The 22390-nt window shown below is 39.8% G+C and overlaps 1 protein-coding gene across 2 annotated transcripts in view; it reads right to left on the bottom strand.

The window, feature by feature from the left end:
- Positions 1-2013: 2013 nt before the first annotated feature.
- pcsk5b (proprotein convertase subtilisin/kexin type 5b) overlaps positions 2014-22390 on the bottom strand; it is a 73892-nt gene continuing 53515 nt past the window's right edge. For both annotated transcript variants that reach the window (XM_010779107.1, XM_010779108.1), the window contains exons 21-37: positions 18707-18809; positions 18179-18315; positions 15318-15518; positions 13227-13295; positions 8752-8812; positions 8506-8651; positions 8192-8398; positions 7845-7928; positions 7279-7465; positions 6980-7194; positions 6016-6258; positions 5692-5925; positions 5424-5604; positions 5116-5333; positions 4071-4171; positions 3677-3890; positions 2014-3263 (exon numbers count right to left, since the gene is read on the bottom strand). In XM_010779107.1, coding sequence (XP_010777409.1) covers positions 2842-3263; positions 3677-3890; positions 4071-4171; positions 5116-5333; positions 5424-5604; positions 5692-5925; positions 6016-6258; positions 6980-7194; positions 7279-7465; positions 7845-7928; positions 8192-8398; positions 8506-8651; positions 8752-8812; positions 13227-13295; positions 15318-15518; positions 18179-18315; positions 18707-18809 — 3023 coding nt within the window. In that variant the 3' untranslated portion in view covers positions 2014-2841. The remainder of the gene's footprint in view (positions 3264-3676; positions 3891-4070; positions 4172-5115; positions 5334-5423; positions 5605-5691; positions 5926-6015; positions 6259-6979; positions 7195-7278; positions 7466-7844; positions 7929-8191; positions 8399-8505; positions 8652-8751; positions 8813-13226; positions 13296-15317; positions 15519-18178; positions 18316-18706; positions 18810-22390) is intronic.

Here is a 22390-nt window from a genome sequence, read left to right as displayed (position 1 = left end):
CAAGTGTGCGCTCAATCTTATTTTCTATGCTCAACATGTTTCATTGCGTGCTCAGGATAGAGGCACAAATATAACGCCATAGTAGACCAGCAGTAGGATTACGTTATCACATCGTTGACACTTTTACCGCACACAAACACAATATAAACATCCGGGGCAAGAGGTCACATGACTTCCGGAAAGACAACTCTTGTCATTTTTACAAAATAAAACAAAGTTCAAGCATACATTAAACACTCTTCAAAAAGGACAAAACAATAATAAGGGACCTTTGAGCGTCANAACCCCAGCAGGGGGTCTGGGGGGATTCTCCCCCAGGAGATTTTTAGAAATACTAACATAAACTATGCATTCTGGTACACTCTGAGAAGAAAATAAATAGTATTTATTTTCTTCTCAGAGTGTACCAGAATGCATAGTTTATGTTAGTATTTCTAAAAATCTCCTGGGGGAGAATCCCCCCAGACCCCCTGCTGGGGTTGGGTTTTCAGCATGTGTGCCTTTTTATACATTTCAGCTTTGATTCCATCATCTCATTAAACCTTTTTTAAAGCATACTTTAGTTCTGTGAAGGGATATAAGGGATATATGCACTGTACTTCGCTTTTATTAATATTGTATGCTGAGAAGCGTATATATTACAGCACGATTTTTTGTTGAATAGATTTGGGTGCTTCAAAATGTTGGGTTGCGATGTATTGACCAAGTAAAAAGTGGGTCCCGAGGTCTGACCAGTTGAGAACCACTGCTCTAGTTAGTACACATGCGCCAGGGGTACTGTGTTTTCTTGCATACTGCATTTGTTGTTTTGGCAGCCAAGTCATAATGATGTGACTGACACCATTGCCTAATGCCCAGCTAAATGCTGCTAATTTCTTCTTATCCACAGATTTAGTTGTATTTGAACAATTTAATACAAATTATACAATATACAACCCCCCTATATTTATATTCTCCCCTGCTGCTCCCTCTTTAAACTACTGTGTATTAAAAAACTAGAAGATAAGCAAGTCCTTCGACTCCTTAAGGGTCCCGTTTGTAGAAATGTGATATTTACAGCACAAGCTAAAAGGAAGTTGGTGTTTACAGTAAAACATATGTTCCTGTAATTTCATTTAAGAGCTGATTCTTCAAGTTTCCCTTTTACTGTTTTTACTGACATTTCAGTCCAAAGCATTTAACATGTTATGGCTCAAGAAATGAAGGCCATTGCCAACGTAAAACACTCAATGGGGAGGGAGGTACCGTGGCAGATGTTCCTGAGTCAACGTTGTGTCTATTTGTTAGTCTGGTATCAGATAAGACTCTGGACTCAACCTGCTTAGAATAAAGGTCATAGTACCAAAAGCCATGAAGGTTGATCATGAAGCTTATGAATTAGATCACAACTTGGAACCTTACAATCTGTCTTTTGGTAACACGTTAAGACTTATAACTTGAGTGCCTTCATTTTAGGTTTGTGTGAGAATACAGTTCTTAACATTAAATAGACAACAATGGAAATGTGATCTGATAAAACCCCCATGTGACATGTGACACAGATAAGGAACCAGTTTAATAAGGACCAAGTCTCAAATGCAACCATATTAGTGTACTAAGCTCAACCATAAAAGGGAACAGCTAACTGCATGCACCTGAACTCACCTCTGTACAACAGCAGACAATATAATGAAAATGCACACTCTTAACCAAACTTAAAATCCAACTTTATTATGAAAGAACAATTCACATTTCACCTCAACCAAGCACAGAGAAATAATCCTAGTTATTTACTCTTCACACACTGGGTGGGTGGGTGAGATGAAGACCTGTTATTATCTCAGGGAGACAGCCATTAAAGGCAAATGCACAAACCTAAGCTAAAATATCTTTGAGGGAAAAGTCCTGCAAAAATAATTTCTACTGCAAGCTTCTTCAATGTTTTTAGCAGTAATCTGGAAGCACACACAGACAAGCAGATGCCAGGATTGACTGAGGCCTAAACAAGATAAAAACCCCTGAGAAAGTGTTTGCTCTCTTTGTAAACTAACCTGAACCCATCCAAACAGTGCAAGGTTACAGATCAAATGGTGCTTTTGTGTAAAGTTTTCTTTGAATTATGAGCTGCCTCCTGCAGTGCGATACACATTCCAGGTTACAAAATCAAACAACAACTCTAAAGTTACAACTGTGACTCAATGAAAGCTTTAAACTAGATAACGTATTTCACATTTATGTTCCCAAGTAAACTGTGTTGTTAATAACATAGACTAACATTTGTAATGAAGAAATAATGTGTGACGTTTTATCTTTCAAAAATCAAAGTTTTGTTTATTTAAATCTAGCTCTGCACATTTTTACTAATTTGAATGTATAATTGAGAAAGGTTGTCTTAATATTAAGCAATATTAGCGGACAATAACTATTGTGTACATATACAATATTTTCTTCAAATATAATTATTTATTCTAAAAAAAAAAATGTAAACAAAAGCATGAAATGAATAAGATTGTCAGCACGCCTGAGGTTCTGAAAATAAATCTAATTCCTCTTTCCAATCAAATCATTAGGTTGAATTATGTTGATTAGATAGAATTTCTGTTCCAGTCATTATACATGTTTTATTATGTCCCATATTCATTGGTAAATAGCTAATATAACTTAAATGTCTTTGAAATGTAAAGCTATTGAAAAGCATTGATGTGTGCTTGTAACCCTCCCTCAACCACGTCTCCTCTTACTGCTGATTGAGCTAACGTCATATGAAGATTTCCAACTTTAAAATAAAATGATTAAATACAGGCATGGTGAAAAACGATTTAAAGGAGGAGCCACTTCTCTCCAGTCTTTTGTGTCCTCTTTTCATTTGTATTGGTAGCTCTCATCATCATACTCTAACTCAATCTCATCTTCATCCAAGAGTCCGTACTTGAACTTCCGGTACACTGTCCCATCTTGTCCCATGTACACAATATCCTCATCATCTTCGTTGTCTTCCTCGTCACCCTCGCATCCAACGATTCGGTCATTGTACTCCCCATAGGAAGAGGTGGTGGGTTGTGAGGCAATGCCTACTTGGGTGTCCAGTTTCTCATAGCCTCCAGCTTTGGTTTTGGGTATGATGGCGAGTGTTTTAGATCGTGCGTTGAGGAAGAGGAAGACCCCTCCGCCCACAGAGAGGATAATAAGAACACAGACAGTGACAAAGAGTTTGGCAGTGCTGCCCTGAGCCTGTAACTCTTCTGCTTCCTTCAAAACAAAGTTGACACCCTTGATGCACTCCACTGAGAAGAAGGAGATGAAGCACACAATTAGGTTACAAATGTGATTTGTATACTGGGTATGTGTTTTTGATGAATCCCTCTCTAGCACAAGTGTGTTTGCTCTTGTTTTGCTGGAATGCAGGGTTGTTTGTGATTGCTAGAGGCCAAAAGAGCTGGGGAAATTACTTCAAATAGGAACATATTTTCCATGATTATCAAATACAGGAAACCCCTGTTAGGCAGGAAGATATAACTCGTGTTTACACAGTGGGAAGGTCACCGATTACATGAATTATACAGGGTAACCATTTCAAATTACAGATGCCCTGATAGAATGTGACTGATGACGCACACACACACGCTAACTATATTCCAGGAACAAGACTCAACACAGTTTGGATCTGTGTGTGTTTTGTTGGAACGTTCGTGTTTACCTTGTGAGGCCTTGCAGTCACAGCACTCCCAGGGTATTGGTTTGTTGTCATGGTGGGTCTCATTTCCACAGCAGGACAAGCAGCGGCCATCTTCAGACAGGATCTGGAGTGCGGGACACACTGTGCAGCTCCACGCGCCGGGACCGCGGCAGTCCAGGCAGGATGGGTCACATGCCTGGCAGTTTGGCTCATTGCTCTTGGGATCAGACCCCGCCTAGAGCAACATATGAACTCTGAGTCATTTTCATTTAATCTCTTACTACTGCTTCATGACTTACAGTACAAAGCAGCCTTGGGTAAACTGCAGCTATCACTTTATTCTCAGGCCATTGTGATGGTTAGCTGAATAATAAATAACAAACACTATATGATATAACAGTCACGCTGCTGTCACCTGTGGAGCAACGTAGAAGCCTAAAAGACACTGAGATGCACAGATGCCTCCCATAAACGTGTAGCCTTCATAGCAGGACTGACAGGCAAGAGCACCCTCATCTGGAAGGAGAGGGACACAGAGAAAGAGAGTTAGAAAGTTAGAGAGGGATCACACAACAGGAAATACTGTCAAATGTTCTCATATGGTTGAAGGGGAATTTTCAGATTAAAAAAGCATGTACAAAGGAGCAGCTGACATCAGTATAGCTTCAGGGGAAAATGTGATAGATAAGACATTTATTCTGATAACACATATTATACCAAAGAAATTGTTCCGGTGTGTCCTGGCTGTTAGGGGTTTAGGAAACTTCTACACAACAATTAATGCTCAATTATCACACACAAGAACACAGTGGCTGTACTGCATCACCAAAATTATCCTCACTCCAAACATTTGAGACTCAAATGAATAGCTGCAATTAACCAGCAGATTGTTAGTAACAAGTTACTGGGATACAACATTCAAAGTTGAATAGACTTTCTTAATCTATAAAGCGCAGGGATCTGCATCTTTGGTGTTCAGGGGGACAGAGATAGAATTAAAAAAATAAACATAATTGTTTTATCTTTTGGCACGTACTGTAGGAGTCACAACATCCCCCAACTTTTCTCTATGCAGAACCTGGTGTAAATTCTAAAATTGGAGAAAATCTTTCCTTTGGGGGGCATCCTGAGAAAGTAAAATCCACTTGGGGTCCAACAGAACAATAGTTTATAAATGAAAGACTCAATCTATTGATTCCTCGAATATATTTTCTACTTTTCTTTCCCAAATACCCTCCTGCATTTCATTGATTTAGTTTGTTACTGTTATTGGTCGTCTGTGAATTGTCCTGTGTTTGGCAGTGGGAACTGGATGGTGGAAATAATTCAGGTGGAATAATGTAAATAAATATTATGTGTACAGTGTAACATTGTGTTCTCCGTGTTTCTGAGGATAAAAAAAGATACCGAAAGAGAAAAAAAACACATGGCAGGAACAGGCCAAGACAGGCTTCCTTTACCGCTGCAGGTCTTGCAGGTGGGGTGACACTTGTGACAGGTTTTAGACCGGCTGTGTTGGTAGTAGTTTAAAGGGCAGCTCTTCAGGCAATGCCCGAACTGCCTCAGGTAGACGTAGCCTTCCCGACAGTCCAGACAGTTTCTGTTTCCACGACCCCAACACTGGGTACACGAGGGGTCACATCGCTCACAAGCCATGGTGGTGGTGTTGCCAAAGTGACTGAAAAGGAGAGAAGGAATCTGTTTAGTTGATGATGTTATTTAAAGGAACATTTTAAAAGGAGACTGTATTTCAGTTTGTTCTTCTAACCTCTCTGAGCAGGTTTCCACGCAGTTGCTGCCCTGCTTGAAGAATCCAGATTTACAGTCGTTGCACTGCACACTGTGACGGCCCACACAGGACTTGCAGCTGAAGTGGCAGCGCTCACACACACGTTCGTCCCTATCCTCTGCATAGTAACCCACAGGACAGTCCTGCACACACGTCTTGTCTGATGGACACAAAGTTAACATTTTAAGAAGGAGAAGATCCCCTTTGCTGGACAACAAGCACAACATTTATCATTGAAACTACTTACTCAGGAGGAAGTGTGTCTCGCTGCAGCTGAGGCAGTGGTTATTGTCCGGCCCTGAACAGCGGTGACACAGTTTGTGACACTTTTGGCACTCCTTTTTATGGTCCAGGTATGAGGTCAGAGGGCACTGCATGAACCCCACACAGTGTCCGCTGGCATCTTTCCTCATGTTGGTTTTGCAGCTGAGGCAGGATGAAGGCTCATGGCCTGAGCAGGTTAGACATGACCTGTCACAATCTGGGGAGAAGGAGAGCTATATATCTTTAATTGAATAGAGTAGTATTTTCATCTATTTAGCATTATTAAAAACATTTCCAACGTCCCTACCTCTGCATTCATTGGTAGTGGCATCATAGTAAGTGTTGTCTGGACAATTAACCCGACACTCTCCGTTGTGGCGCACAGCTTTCGGGTTGATGCACACATCACAGTCATCAAAATCCGGTCCGTCACAAGAGGCACAATCGGCATGGCAACGTATACACTCCTGTGACACCTCGCTGGCAAAGAAGCCATTGGGACAATCATCCTCACACTTATCCTTATGCAGGAAGTAGTACTTGGCACACTCTGGGAGAGAGAGAGAAAGAGAAATAAGAAGTGGAAGAAGCCGTGTTGTTGGTATTGATGTAAAACAATGATAGAAAAATATGGTCCGGTGACAAAAAAATTATTAATATTGCAAACTGGACATTATGACCTATAATGAGTCGACATGAATGAACCACCTCAGGGAAGGCCTCATGCTCTAATAAACAATCTCATCACATGTAAATATATTTAACAATCCGGACTCAGATATGTATATATATCATTTTTGAATTTTGAATTACATTTTATCTTTAATTGTAATGATCTTTTGTGAATACTGTACGTTCGCTCTCACTCTGTGGCTGCTAAAGCTCCTGAATCTCCCCACGGGGATTAATGAAGGTACATTTTATTTTATCTTATTCAAAGATGCTATTATTAAAACTACTCGGATCCTGACTAATGTTGGTTTTGTCTGTTTTATCTTTCCTATAATAATCTTTTCTCTTCTCTCCTGTATTCCACTACCTTCTTGTCATGTGATTTTCTCTATGTCCTTTACTCTTCACCTTTCACATCTAAGCTTCATGGCTGAAATATGTGCAGTCCAGCGAGCAGAGAAGGAGCTCTCTGCATTTCCTCTTCATCTTCCCTCTCCTCCTAGTCTCCTATGTCACCTTTCAAAACAGCACCTCTCTTTAATTCTCTTCTCCACATCTTCCTTTTCTCCCCCTTCGAATTCTCTCCTCATCTTACTTACTGTTACACAGGCCATCTTGATTGCACTCTGTACACTGAGCTGGACAGCGATAGCATTCTGTCTCGGTGGCGTAATATCCCTCGAGACAGTGAGACCTGCATGAGTGCTCCAGCAGCAAGAAGTGTTCCTCACAGCTCAGACAGTGAGAGGAGTTCCCCCTGCAGGACGCACACTCTGTGGCACACGGCCAGCACACAGCATCTTGAGGAAACCCTCTAAACAGAAACAGGAAAGAATATTGTAACATTGATGTATTTTGATTGTGTGTAAGCCCAGAAATGTGAGAACAGGGCATGCACCTCTGACAACTCGACACACACGCTTCGTCCTGGAGGAAAAGCCCCCTGCGGCAGTGCTGGCAGTGCTTGTCGTCCTGGCACGAGAAACAGCCTGTCACACAGTCTTCACACTGGCTGGACGCCTTGTTGGAAAACGTGCCAGCTGGACAGCGGGACACACAGGTCTGATAAGGAGTCAAAAAACTACCTGAGGACAGAAGGAAAAATCACACAAATGGTACAAGAAAAGACTGTCTGTGGTCAAAAGCATACAACAAAAAACACAACTCTACACTATTCACATCACTGTTTTATACTGTACGTTTCAAGCAATCATATAGTTTTCAGCACACATGTGATTATTAATATTCAAAACAAACTGTACATATTTTAACATAAACATTTTAAGTATTTTTTGTTGTTATATACTTCATTAAAATCTGACATTTAGGGTAGTATCCTTTTCATGCATATTGACAGCGAAAGAAAATCGCAAAGTTCTGTGTCAAAACATAGAAGACAAGCCGAGTAAACATTTTATATTTTCAGAGGCTCAGTCTTGTTGCATACTGACAGAAAGATTGTACCTGAGTAGCAGCTGTTGCAGTCCTTCTTCCCCTCAGCAGAGCACGTCTTACAGGAGGAGTGGCACACCTCACATTCACCCTGACCTGATGGTTAACAGCAAACAGAAACCAGGACATATGTAGACATGATTGACATGGAATAGAGAAAGTAATGAGAGGGGAGGACCCCACCATGGGATGAAAGCTAGAATAAATGAGGTATTATTGGCTACCCTAATGATACATGCTTCAGTAGTTGACATTAGTACTTTTCTTTTAAGTCTGGTCTGGTTACAGTTTACAAATACATGTAAAGACAAGTAGCTAATGTTTAGTAGCATACTGAGATAAATAAAAATGTTCCGTACTGTTTCTGAACTGTTTCTCTGGACAGGAAGCCAGCTGTCGGCTCTCTAAACACTCCCCGTTCTTCAGGGTGAGTTCCTCCTCGCAGGAGTCACAGTCGTCATACTGTGGCCCTCCGCAGGTACGACAGGCGCGGTGACAAGGCTCACATTCCCGGCTCTCCTCATCCACATAGAAACCTTCCTTACAGTGATCCACACACTTGTCGTCTGAGGAACACGGATTAAAATCCGATGCAAATCACAGTTTACCAAGAAATATCCCCAGCTGATATTCACAGCATAAACCGAAATAGTAAATAGTTGAGACATTTTACCAGAGACGTAGAATCCCTCTTCACACCAGTAGCACAGAAACGGGTTACAGATCACACACTGTTTGTCTTCACACGGAGCACACACCATGCTGTCCTTCTCACTGTAGGTCCGATCTGGACAGGACTGATGACAGTCTGAGCCTAACCTGACAGACAGACAGACAGACAGACAGAAGATATTAGCCAATTAATATGAGAACATATGAATATGTGAGTGCAAAGAAACTCTCAATCTAGGAGACTTACTGGTAGTAACCATCTTCACATTTAAGGCACACAGTCTCCCGTGCCTTGTCTTTTGAAACCTCTGTGGTGAAGAGCAGAAATGAAATGAATTATTAACAACAGATCAAGCATTGTGTGATTTCTGGACTTAAAGGCAGGTCAAAAGAGAGCCTAAAGTATCAGCCGTATATCAGTTGTTGTAGCTTCTGCTAAAATCAGATATAAAAAGTTGTTTTTCACACTGTTTGCACTTACAAAACGTTCTCTCCATAATTAATCTCATCTACCTGTAGCGAAGGCAGCATGGCTGTTTCTGTTTTAAAAAAAACTGTTTCCTTAAACACCAGCAGGAGGCACTCTGACAACACACAATACATGTGTTGAGATTCTTTAGAGTTGAGTGACACTCCTGGATCAATGATCCTTGTGAATGTGATCAATGATGAACTAGCAAATAAATATAACATGGAAGTGGTCAAACTTAAGTAAAAGTCAAAGAGTTTTAGTTTACATCAATAATGACTGGTAGTTTCTCTCATATACGAAAAAGTCAGAAGGCACATGCTCTGTTGTACTGTGTGTGTTTGGGTTGTGTCTGGGTGTGGGTGTATGCAACTCAAATAAAGTGAGTGAAGTGTTATGTAAAACAGTTGCATATTTGCTGTTGGTGTTGTTGTTTTCTGTGATTGTAGAGTTGAAAACCTATGCAAGGGATATAAATAAGTAATCCAGGTGTTTTTGAGGGGCTGTTTTGGTACACACCAAGGGAGGAAGTTCATTTTCCTTCCAAATAATGAATTCCTGCTGTCAATCAAAATCATCCAGCTGGTAACTGAGGAAGCGCCACCTTGTCATCCAATAGTCCAAAGATGTCAAAACATCTCCAAGGACTTTGGGGGCGAGAAGGGGGGCAAGAGGAAGAGAAAGATAGGATCAGACAGGAGCCGAGATAGAGAAAGACAGAGAGAGAGAGAGAGAGAGAGAGAGAGAGGTGGAAATAACTACTAAAAAAAGCCCCTTCTCCAGACTTTCCCTAGGGACATTCATGCTCTCCAGAAAAGCCTCCATCGACCCCCACACCCCATTCCTCTCTCTGTCTTCTTCCAGCACCTATAACTTAACACTGCACTGGTTTGCACTTCAATGCAGTCGACAAGCCACTACCTGCGAAAGCAATTACTCATACAGAGAGAGATTGGGACAAAGGAAAGGTGGGAGGGACAGTGGAGCCGGAAATCATGCCTCCAGGCTGTGTCTATGTGAAGCGAGAAAATAGCTCCTGCATAAATATTAACTGTGAAAGCCAGGGGAGGGGGGGATTTCAGCAGAATTTAAACTGGCATACACATCCTGGAGTATGCACTTGTGGAATGTGCAAGCTCTCACACACACATTTAGTCAACGTGCACTCACAAGCTACATCTGGGGCTTTCACAAAATATGATGTACATGAATATGCATACAATCACACATTTAGGTGATTAGCACCCAGTGTCAGAAATATGAAGTGCTACACAGTCAGGAGTGGGAATGGATGAACGCCATACTAATATCACAAATCATCGCTTCTGTGTGAGAACGTGTGTTTATCAGGAAGTGTTTGATGAGTTGATTGCTGATGAGGATAACAGAAGCATTGTGAGAGAGTAGTGAAGCAAAACATTCATGAGAAAGGCAGATTTTGTCAAACACTGATATGAGCCGCACCGCTGAGAGCTGGAGGTGGGATGAGCTTCAGCATGCCGACGGCCTCTGAGCAGAAAGAGTACAGAACCAGAGCGAAGACTATTTTTTTAAACTGAAGATTGATATGACTAATACAGATACAAAGACATATAGTCAACAAATCACGCTGCATTGCACAGGGTGCGTATCATCTTGTCTTGAACACTACCTCATCAATAAAAAAAAGCATATTAAGCTGTTGTAAATTAAAGTGGACGTATCATGCTATATTTGAATAATATAGTGTAGGACCATACCTATACAAGGCCTATTTATACTTTTTATTTTTCAAAATACCAAACAGATCATGCATTTTAGCCATTCCTCATTTCGCTCAATTTAACACTGTCTTTGCATGGGCTGATTCTGTGAGAACAGCACCATCTACAGGCCTGGCATATGTACTACAGCGTCTCCAGCGCTTTCGAACGGCAATGTCCATGGCTGTCTCCTCCTGATTGGTGGAGTTGGCCCAATAGCCATAGCGCCACTTCTGTGACGTCACAGAAGTGTTCAAATCTGGATCAGTCTGTATCAGATCTGTTGCAGCCCCTTTTTAAGAGACTTGGGTATGGAGGAAAAGAGAGAGGGTTGTGTTTTCTGACACTTGGTGAGTTCCCTGATACACAGGGGACACATATTCATGTATGACAGACGTAAAAAAGTGCATTTTGCATGATAGGTCACCTTTAAGGAATAAAATAAGTAAGGGCAAAGAATCCCAGAGAAGAGGATTGGTAAAGTTCAGAGAAAAGATGAACTCTGAAGAGCACACAAAACTGCAGCGGAAGATATGGAGCCATGTGACAGGAGGGCATCGATAATGATGGTCTTTATTTCAGATAAAAACTATTCTGGTGTATTTAGCAGCCTGGGGTTTACGGTTGGGGTATTAGGCAAGTTCATGAGTGCAATTCTCTAATTTACTCAGTGCCAAGTCAAGCCAATTTATTTAATGTAGCCAATATCAGAATTGCAAGGTGCTTTACAATCTGATAAGCTCATGACACCCTCTTTATGAATCTGTTCATTTGAAGGAAAGCTCCCCTCTAAATAACGTTAGCAGGAAAAGACAGATGAAAACCTTCATCCTATGTTTAAGGAGGATGGGTAATAACTGATGATGATTTAAAAAGAAACCCTGAAGATATTTGAGGGGATGAAGGGCTGAGGAGGGGGCTGCTGGTAGAGAAAACTACAAACTCAAAACAGCCCATTCACAAACGTGTCAACCTAACCTCATATGTATTTCGCCCAAGAAATAATCAAAAGCCAAATCTCTTGTGCAAATGTTTGGCCTCAGAGAACGTATAGAGTTTTTAGTTTTATTGGTTTTGGTGCCTTATTGAAACCAAAATGTGTTGCATTTCTCTAAAACCATGCCTAAAAAGATGATGATACCATTTAGTGGTAAACTTTATATAAATACAAAATGCTGTATGTCTTTATTTTAACCATATGTAAACCAAAATGTAATTAAAGAACTACACTTTAATCCTAACCGTAAACTAGACCCACAAAATGTGGGTGGCACCCAAAACTGCCTTTATTCCAAACATGTCTTTACAGTCATTTTGCAGGCTTTCATGCTTAGAAATGCAGAGTGAGGACGTACTGTATTATAAGCATGCACTCATAAGCTTCCAGACACTACATGTTTGTTTCATTTGTTTCATCATGTTTTCCTCTTCACTTTAGCCTGCAGCATCACGTCACAGGGCCAACCATCGCAAATCTCTAACCTGCTGACTGACTTGTTTAATTTGGAGAATTGTGATCACTAAGAGAGGGTGGGTGGCAGGGAGGCTGCGGTGGGGGTGAGAGTGAAGGCAGATATTCCACCCAGAATTCATAATGACATAATAACCCGTCTCCTCCTCAGACTAGTTCAGCACAACAACAACTTTCTATGGTATGTCGGTAAGAGTTTCTGGGAAAAGGAAGTGCTCTGGTCTTCATGTGGCTTGTTCTGACAGGGTGAGGTGAGAGAGCATACGGAATTCAATTTATGGTGATTTAATACTGATTTACCTACTTACTTACGTTTTCACATTTCACACTTTCAAGAAAAAACAACGCATCTTAATCACAGCACCATTTTAGATGCCTTTCAGCATCCTGTTTAGCTGTATATTGATTTTGATATGTATTTAACATTGTGGAAGGAAACAGCAGTGAAAGGACAAATAATTACCGGCAACATCTACCTCTGATTTAAATATTCTGGAAGTGTTCCTCCTGCAAAAAGTGCACTGCACCTGTAAGAGATGGTCTTTCGTTTGTCTAAATGACTTCCCTAATAAATGAGGCTTATGAGATTAAACAAAATGCTCATTAATTGCAAAACAAATTGTATTTTAATAACCAATCTCAGTTGTTAGGACTTATTTAAGTCCAATAAGGATGATTTATCTGCATTGAAAAAAAGGGAGCAAAGAAAGAGGTGCAACAACGATCAGTGGCAGCATCATTATTAAATGCAGTCAGCCCACCTGACAACTACACTGTGAAAAATATTTAGTACTGTAAACAATCTTCCCTTATCTCTAACTGTATCTCACTCCTAAGGATTAAGATAAAAAGTATTTAAATGGGGAAAACACACAACATCTGGCAGTCACTATGTCTGCCAGATGTTGTGGTGTGGCATACAGTATAGCTGCTGCTGAAGCTATAGTGTATTTGGTTTAGTCCCACACCTGATTGATGATGAAGGGAAAAAAGTTACAAAGAGAGAAAGAGGGGAGTGAGAAAGAGGGAAGGCTACTTACTGCGTTCACACTGCTTGCAGCCCACGTCACAGGGGACACAGTCTTCTGCGTCTGCATCTGCAACCTGACCTGAAGGAAGCACAAAAGAAAATAATGATGATTAAATAGCATAAGATAAGATGAGATAGAACTTTATTGATCCCAATTCGTCCCAATCCCAGCATATGTCCATTTGTGAAAAGTACGTGAGTTCATGTGAATTGCTCAATACAGGAAAACACAGTTACCTTTCTCATCATCTTTTGTCATTAATTGTTATGATGCTACCAGTTTACGGTGCTTGACTTAATTCAGAATAACTTTCCCATCTATTTACCTTTGAGCTTATTTTTGTAATGTTTATTTGTTATAATAATATCACATATATCGATGTGGTGTCATGGCTCTACATAAGAGAAGAGAACAAGGAGAGAAAAGCAAAACTGTCAAATTAATAGCTGTAGTTATATATTACGCATACTGAGTTAAAGCTGCCTGTGAAGCCTGTTGAGACCTGCCTGCTACATATGAGGAGAATTCAGTCTCTTCCTGACACTCATACATTTTATATCCTCACACACAAGCTTTCATCATTAACCTTCAACTTCCTCTCACATTAAATGCTGTGAAGCTGGAGCTCTCTTCACCTCTCCTCTTTATCGGAAATATCTCAAAACAAAACAAAACATCTTGTTTAAAGCGTTTCTTGGCTGGCCTTCATATTTGATCTCATATGATGAGATAAGTGTGTTTGACTTTCACAATCTGCCTGTGGATAGTAAACCAATTCAGTAAAGGGTCTTTTGTTGAACAAATAACTGTATTTGTCAAATCTTGAATTTTCTTTTGTTTTGTATTTAGCTCAAACATTCGACATCACGTAATAAATGAAGATTGCTTAACTTGATCCTTATAATGTTACAAACTATCTGTTATCCTGAGGAGCGTAAAATCCCCCATAAAAAAAGCAAGGAAAACCCTACATATTACCATGTCTCAAATTCAAAGAAGCCCAAAGAGCCCTGGGTGTTGGCATGTTTTCTTTCGGCATATTTTGTATTTGAATTTGAATACTTAAATTCTTAAAATGAGGTCACTGTGCTGCATGTTTGTTCCCTGGGATTATGTTTGGCCCAGCTCTGGGCGCTGAATAGTGGCAGAAGCTAAAATCATGCTCAAAATCTTTATTTAGTCAACATTGCTGAACTTGGGTTCCCACTCGCAGTAGGAGTCGCAAAATATTTACAGGGGTCGCGAAGCTTGTTCTTAAGAGGTGTAACTTTTTTACAGTCTGCCTTTATTTATGTATTCATTCCTCTCTCACTTCACTTCCTACTCTTAAAGGTCTCCTATTATACTATTTTTAGGCATATATTATAGGTCTCATATATATATAAAAAAAATGTCTATTAATTAAGTATTTTGCTCAAAATACAGATCACCCATAGCCATGCCCTCTATTTCAGCCCTTTTAGAGAAACGCTGATTCTTGGTCTGTAGAAAGAGAATTCTACCCAGATTCTCAGCTAAATGCTGCTGTGTTTAAACGCCACATCAAGCATTATTTCTGAAACAGTATGGAGCTCAAACTCTTTCTCTCTCATGGGTTTCCCACAAGGTGAGTACATTTTTAAACATACTCTCTCGAGTACAGCGTTAGCTCTGAGTGTTAGCGATGCTTGCTAATGTAAACACAGACCATATTACTTCCAAAACAGTCGGGCATTGTTTCTGATACAGCGACGTTTCTGATAGTGCCGTGGGTGTAAAGCCAGCCCACATTTTTTGTAATGTCGTCATGACCCCATCAAATCTGGATCAGCTCCATTGTACCGCCGTTTTTAGAGATGTGGGTAAGGAGGAAAAGAGAGAGGGTTGTATTTTCGGACACTTTGAGAGTCTCCTTACATCCCGGGGACACATATTTATGTATGTAAGACAACTAAAAGTGCATTTTGAATAATAGGTGACCTTTAAGGGAGAAGGTTGGATACCACTGACGTAACTGGCATTATTTTTCATACTTAATGTGTAATACAACATTACTTAAATACTCTGCTGTACATAGTTGAGTTAGTCAAAGAGAGTAAACAAAGTGTGTGGCCCTCTCACCTGCGCTGCACTCCAAGGGGACGCACTTGCTGTCTCTGAGCTGGTGTCCTGGGCCGCAGTGGAGGCAGTGATCTGCGGATAAACAGATGATGCACTCTGCGGGACAAGCCTCACACCGTCTCCATCGTGAGTGGAAGAACCCCTCTGGACAGACATCCCGACACTGGTTGTGGAAGAGGTACCTGGCCACATTAAACTTATCTAGAGGGAGCCAAAATAGAAGAGGAAATCAACAACGAATGAGACAGGTATGAGACATACTCAGACAGCCATGCACTCTAACACATACAATTACAGAAACACCCCAATAATACACATGTTGTCTTTTATTCACTATATAAACTTTGCTTGGCAATGTTACAGCAGCCACATTTTACTGCAGGTAAACATTTTTTTTTAAAAAGACATTATATAAACATGAGCTTTTTTGAAAAAATAGATATTCACAGTGAGGCAATGTGAAAAAAACTCAGTAGAAATTAAGTATGGAAGCAAAAAAAAAGGTCATACATAATTATGATTTTATAAGCGACCACTATTCATTATGTTATAAATACTATACCACTTAATCGATAAAACTGGTGTTTTTAGTTTAAAACCACGTACTGTATCTGGATAAAAGTGGCTTGAATTCCACTCGTTGACATTTCTAAAACGTCCCCTTAAGTCTTAGATTTAAAAGAAATTGAATTATTTTTCTTTAGGTTTATACATCCCGAATCCATGGTTTTCATATTGCTGGTGTGAACTTTTCTCTCTTGAATATGTTCTTTTTCCTTCTTCTGTGTTTTATTTTTAGAGTAGATTAAATTAATTCAGACATTATTGCTTATCCTTAGTGGACGTTTTATGTATGAATATGAATTATAATCGTATTAATCTGATTCTGTGACTCAACTTGAATTTTGGAAGAGATAAATAAACAACAGTGTGAGCGACTTCAATATTAATTTCAGAATGTCAAACACATTCTGTCTCAATGTGTGAACGCTGAAAAGCTTTTGTTATTGCACATATTAAAAGGACTTACTGGCAATTTAAATTAGTACAACCCCAACTACATTAAGAACACTCAATACATTTTGACTGATACTTTAATGTCAATATCAACTGTTTAGCAGTGGTTTATCTCACGATAGCAGTATTCATTTGCTTCATAAAAATGAAACTAAAATGTCTGTACGTTATCTCTTTTCTTGTTCTCACTTCTTCCCTTGTTCTCTGTAACGCAGTTATTTCATTCTTCCCCTCCTCTAGAGACAGAGGAATTTAAGACTCCCAGTACTATCAAAGGTCAGTATCAAATGTGTGTGTGTGTGTGTCTGTCTGTCTGTCTGTCTGTCTGTCTGTCTGTCTGTCTGTGTGTGTGTGTGTGCACGTGTGTGTGTGTATGCACGTGTGTGTGTGTGTGTGTGTGTGTGTGTGTGTGTGTGTGTGTGTGTGTGTGTGTGTGTGTGTGTGTGTGTGTGGTTGTTTTCTTTGAGAAATGACACGGGGAGAGACAGATGGAGGGTTTCTTCATGTTATTATTGTTATGTCTCATTGAGCCTCAGACAGACCTGCAATTAAATGGAACCACATTTGCAAACACAGTCTGACAAACTTGCAGCCTAATTAAGAGTGTGTGTGCACACGTGAGGGGGAGAGAGAGAGAAATCTGGTGTTAATCTCCTCCTTGGCGGTGAGTAGGTGAGTGTGTGCGTAACAGAATCTCCCCAGTGTAAATACATTCACTCTGACAGCCATAACACTGTCTGTGACTCTGTGATAAACACCGTTTTTACAACCTGCTGAAAGTTGATATTTCGACAGCTGTGAGCCTTTAATCATCCGGGTTTTATAATAACGTTTTTTTTCCCACTGAGGAACAACTTTTTTTTTTCTTTTCATCCTCAGCAGGATTACAAACCTTAGCAGAAGGCGAGAGGATGTATTAATTGACGTGAAATCTAAACGCAGCTTGTCTTTTAACCAAGCTTCACCCTGAGAGATGTGCAGTGACCTCGGTATGAGGATACAAAGAACAAATGAATGATTTCCCTTTTCAGCACATCTATCAGCAGGCCTCGGCTGAATTACAGCTTTAATTAGATTCATTTACCTTCAGAGGATAGATTGGTGGAGTCTGGCATAAATGAGCCGAGGCTTGATCCATGTGATGTCACGAAAAAGCACGATTCACTGACACTGCAGCTACAGCTAGATGGATGCAGCTACAGCTAGATGGATGCAGCTCCAGCTAGATGGATGCAGCTACAGCTAGATGGATGCAGCTCCAGCTAGATGGATGCGTTTTGAACACTGTCCACCTTCTGATAAAAGCAACCTGAGAGATAAAGCTGGTAAAGCTGTATATTAACTACCGTCAAATAGTTACTGTGAACAATGAGTTGATAGTTGTCATTATATTAAAACATTATTAATTGATAACTTATTACTGAAAATGTTATAATTTCGATGTATAATTTAATAGTTTGTTTAAATTATATATTGTATTATAGCTGATAAGAGACGATACCCATTACATTTTGATTTATCTATCTAAATAATGTTTATAGATGCTTTACAATGTATTTATTAATAATTGAACAAGATGTTATAATCATCATTTGCAACTTTACAATAGCCATGCAAATAATGTCAAGGTTTACAAACCAATTATCAACCATTAAGTCTGATTTACGTAATGTGTATATAGATGTTTTACGAATAATATGGTTATCATTACAAATATCTTATATCGTATTTTTTTTAATCCGCACTAACTGATCCTGTGTAAGGAAAATCGTCACAGTGTTTTGGTTGACTTAGCCTTTCATCATTTAAAAATAGTGTTTTTAATTCTGGACCAGGTAAGGTACCTGTGTCGCAGCTGGTGCAGTGTTCAGGACCCTGGTCAGAGCACTCTTTGCAGGTGTGGTGACAGAGGTGACACTGCCTCTCCATGGCATAACGCCCCAGCTGGCAGCGGATCACACAGCTGCCATCATCGAAGAACCTAAAGGAGGGAAGGAGGTTAACAATGTACATGAAAAATCTGCCTCAGCCACTGAAATGAGTCAAATAAAACACATCATTTAGGTGCAACCGTTTTAAATGAGAAGCAGCACTAAATAGTAGGTACGTCTTAATGCAGTTATCAGTCCATTAAATGGCCATTATCAATTGGTTTTGTTTTAATCTGCTACCAGGTGAAGCAGGCCTCTTGTAACCCATATCTAGGAACTGATAACCACTAATATCAGCTGATATTCAACTTAAAAATCTCCCAGTGGAAAATCAGTACGTAACACTGTGCCGGTGGGGTTTCTCTAATAGCCTACGTTGTACTGAAAAGATAAATAAGACTTCTTCTCTTTAATATGTGTTTGTATGTCAGAGGTTGTCACCGTGTTGCAGGGCAGCTGGAGCAGTCCTCTCTCTCCGGACCCGTGCACTGCAGGCAGGTCACAGAACAGAAGTGGCACGATCCATGTGTGCTCATGTACTCTCCTACAGACGGAGAGCAACTGTGAACAAATTCTGCCTCAAGTTCTTGTACAACAATTATAGAACCATCTTTTCAAGGGAGACCTATCCACACAGTTTTCATATAGAAATTGTCATTATTTGTTTACCAGCTGTGTTATGTGTTCGCTTCCACACTTCTTTCTTTTTACTGGAGCGACTCGAGATGCTGTGATGTGCAGCAATTATAAGCAACAGTCAGTTGTTATTGTTTTGGTTTCATTGAAGGTCTAGCTCATTATCCTCTGGATTCTGACAGGTATATCTCCTTTTGTTGTATTCTTCTTCTTGTCCTGTTCTCATACTGTGTGCAAATACACTTCACAGGTTCAAAAACATCTCTGAGAATGAAATGATTAAACATCATTTAAAAATGTCCGTGAAGCAGTAAGCATTCTTTCTAACAGTGCAATGTTTTTACAGTAAACAGAGATATGATGTAGATCTGATCCTTGTGAGCGAAGGTAAAGATTCCCAAAACAATTCAAGACTTTTTAAACAAATGTAAATGATGAGGGATTTTCAGAATGCAGTTACACAAACATGTTTCTATATATATATATATATATATATGTATATATGTATACATACATACATACATACATATATATATATATATATATAGTGGCTTTAAGTTTGTTATTCTGCTGCCTTAAAGCAGAAAGCTCCTGCATGGGTTCAACCCTGTGTGGGCATCAGATGTTTTCTTAATTCTGAAGAGATGAGGTTCAGGTGAACATACATTTAAACCATCCCTGTGGAGATATGCAAAGATAATCTATCATATCATAGAGATTAAAAATGTATAATTTGCTTTTGTTTTATTCAAGAATGATATGGGCCTGTAGCCCACTGACCACAGCCTCCACTGTAGAGGATGTAGAAAACGTTTGTAGGTTTGGAGAAGTCTGAACGTTTTTGTTGCATAACGGAGCTATGAGGGCCAGAAAACACCTGGCGTAGCAATTGTTGAGTCACTGACATTTATCAAAAACACTATCACTCTATAGATATGTCATCGTCATTGTGCAGTACGCAGCAGTAAAAGCATACTTATCGGACACATACATTATAAATAAACCCTCTCTACCAAATCATCTTTTTTCCCAGCCTCATGAATACACAAAAATCGATCACAACCCCCCAGGTAACACATAGGCTGATATTCTGTCGAAACAGTATGGAAAGTTGCTTAAGAATTGAGCAAAAAGTTACAAACAAAAACGCAACCTTGAGTTTACACTTGGCAACACTGAAAAGACCCAACACAAAAGAGAAGTAAACATTGTCCCAAATCCCACCTTTGTATTAGACAAAGGTGACACAGGCATAAGGAAAGAGCTGTGTGTGTGTGTGTGTGTGTGTGTGTGTGTGTGTGTGTGTGTGTGTGTGTGTGTGTGTGTGTGTGAGAGAGAGCATCCTTCACGGCAGCAGCGAGGTTGTCTGTGCTCTCTGGCTTTCTGTGAAAAGCTCAATTGTTCCTTTTAAAACAAAAGAGCTTCTTTGTGTACAAACACAACAGGCGGTGGCTTCCCATTCAGTAGAGCTCTGCAGAAACCATTCAAACGGCCCCCGAATAAACACCGTCACTCTCCCTCACACACACACATTTTCTCCCTGTCTTTCTGTTTGTCTCCCCCTCACTCACTCACGCACACAAACACCCAGGGGAGCCAAATTCTCTAGGGACGGAAAGCTGCACAACTCTACTCGGCAAAAGCAGACACGTTGGACTCCCACCGCCAAACAGAAAAAGAATGGTAGGGAAGAAAGAGAGCCTGTCACTCAGGGGAGTAAAACTTTCCCTCTGTTATGGACTGGGCTGACCTTGGGAGGACATTGACAGTCTACTCTGTCAGGCGAGAACAATCTGCTGGCAGACATCACACGGACATCCACCACATCTGGCCCTGCATCCCAATTCCATGGCCCTTCCACCTTCTGATACCTCGCTGTGAGAGCATAACTACATTCACCAGGTGGTCAAGAGAATATTAACCACATCATGAATCTGACAGTATTTATTACCACAGGGAAGGGTTCTTTCTACTTGGCCCGAGTTAAGTTGGACATGATTAATCCCCCTGAGGTAATTTGTCCTCAGTATTTCACCTATGGTAACTATTCAGTAACCCAATGCCTTGGTCAAGGGGAATGTCAGGATTATTACCTAATAATTCCTTTAGGGATGGGACAAAAAAGACATACTGATGAACATGGAGCCACAGTGCAGCCCGCGCAGGAGTTACAGCAGGATGAACTAAGATTTTTCATGGCTGCCCACATGATTCAAATGCCAGGAGACTCCAAATGAGCTCTGGTGAAAACTCAAGCCATGACAAGAAGTGTACTTAGTAATTAACAAATGAGAAAAAAAGAATAAGGACGGGGAAAAAAACATGACTGAGTCTGGTAGGAATCCCAGAAAATTGTGAGGGATTATTCAAATAAATTAGAATAATTTAGGGTTTACCACACAAACTCTGTCATGGAAAATGTGTACTAGATACTGGTCACAGTTGTATTTGTATATCCTATATACTGTAAGTGTATCAAGACTAGCATTGACAAATGTATTTTGGGTTAAACTGCAATTACTCTGGGAAGATGTTATCCATTTCCTCAAACAAGGCTGGTTTTGGCCTTGGAGTTCTTTCTTCAAAATATGATTTGTACGATATTAAAAGCTGCAGTATTGAAAGAAAAGATAATGCAGAAAAACTGGAAAAGGGTTAACAAATCTGAGTGCTACATTCAAGTGTTGCACCTATAATGAAGCAGCAGCACCTGCTACTTCATTATATGTGCAACTTGTATTTCATTAATCCAGTTGAGTGCTGAAAAACTAAATGTTTCTCAAGGCATTGATCTGAATTTCAATAATGATATTACCATTCATGGTCATTTATAAAATAATATAAAAAAGGAAGGGAGAGGTTGAATAAAAATACTTAAGGATGATTTAAACCGATTAAAACCATGAAACATAATCAATGAAAACTAAAAACAAAAACATGAACAGATTAAACATTTTAATAAAAACACTTAAGTACAAAAAAAAGATTTTCAAAACTAGGACTTTGAGTAACATTAATAATGCATTGTCACAGATATGTCACAGGTACACAATAAAAACAGCTTTTATACGAGGGGCGTGTGTGTGTGCCTCTACTACCACACAATCTAAAGTCAATTCAAGTCATCTTAAACAATGACCAGGAATAAGTTTTTGTTAACCAAACAGGGGAGTCATCAATCTTTATTACAAATCATCAAGAACCATAACCAGTTGACAGTACAACAATTCATCTAATACTGATCAAGCTGCGGGTATGAAAACCAACAGAAATAGAATAAGAATCTTAAACATTATAATTGCGGCTCTTTATTAGAAACCAGCACCAGCAGAATAACCTTTGAGTTTCACCAGGTAAGGTCCGGAGACAGACAGAAGGGAAACAGACGACCTCAGCACATCTACACTTTTAGCTCAATATCATTCAACATTCCAGGCACACGATGCCCGTCAGTACACTTTCGGTTAAAATGTAAATACAAAAAAAATG

Source organism: Notothenia coriiceps, unplaced genomic scaffold (assembly GCF_000735185.1).
Source record: "Notothenia coriiceps isolate Sejong01 unplaced genomic scaffold, NC01 NC01_scaffold00019799, whole genome shotgun sequence".
In the NCBI taxonomy this organism is placed as follows: Eukaryota; Metazoa; Chordata; class Actinopteri; order Perciformes; family Nototheniidae; genus Notothenia; species Notothenia coriiceps.
Note: the sequence above shows the minus strand (reverse complement) of the source record. Positions and strands in the feature narration are given on the sequence as shown.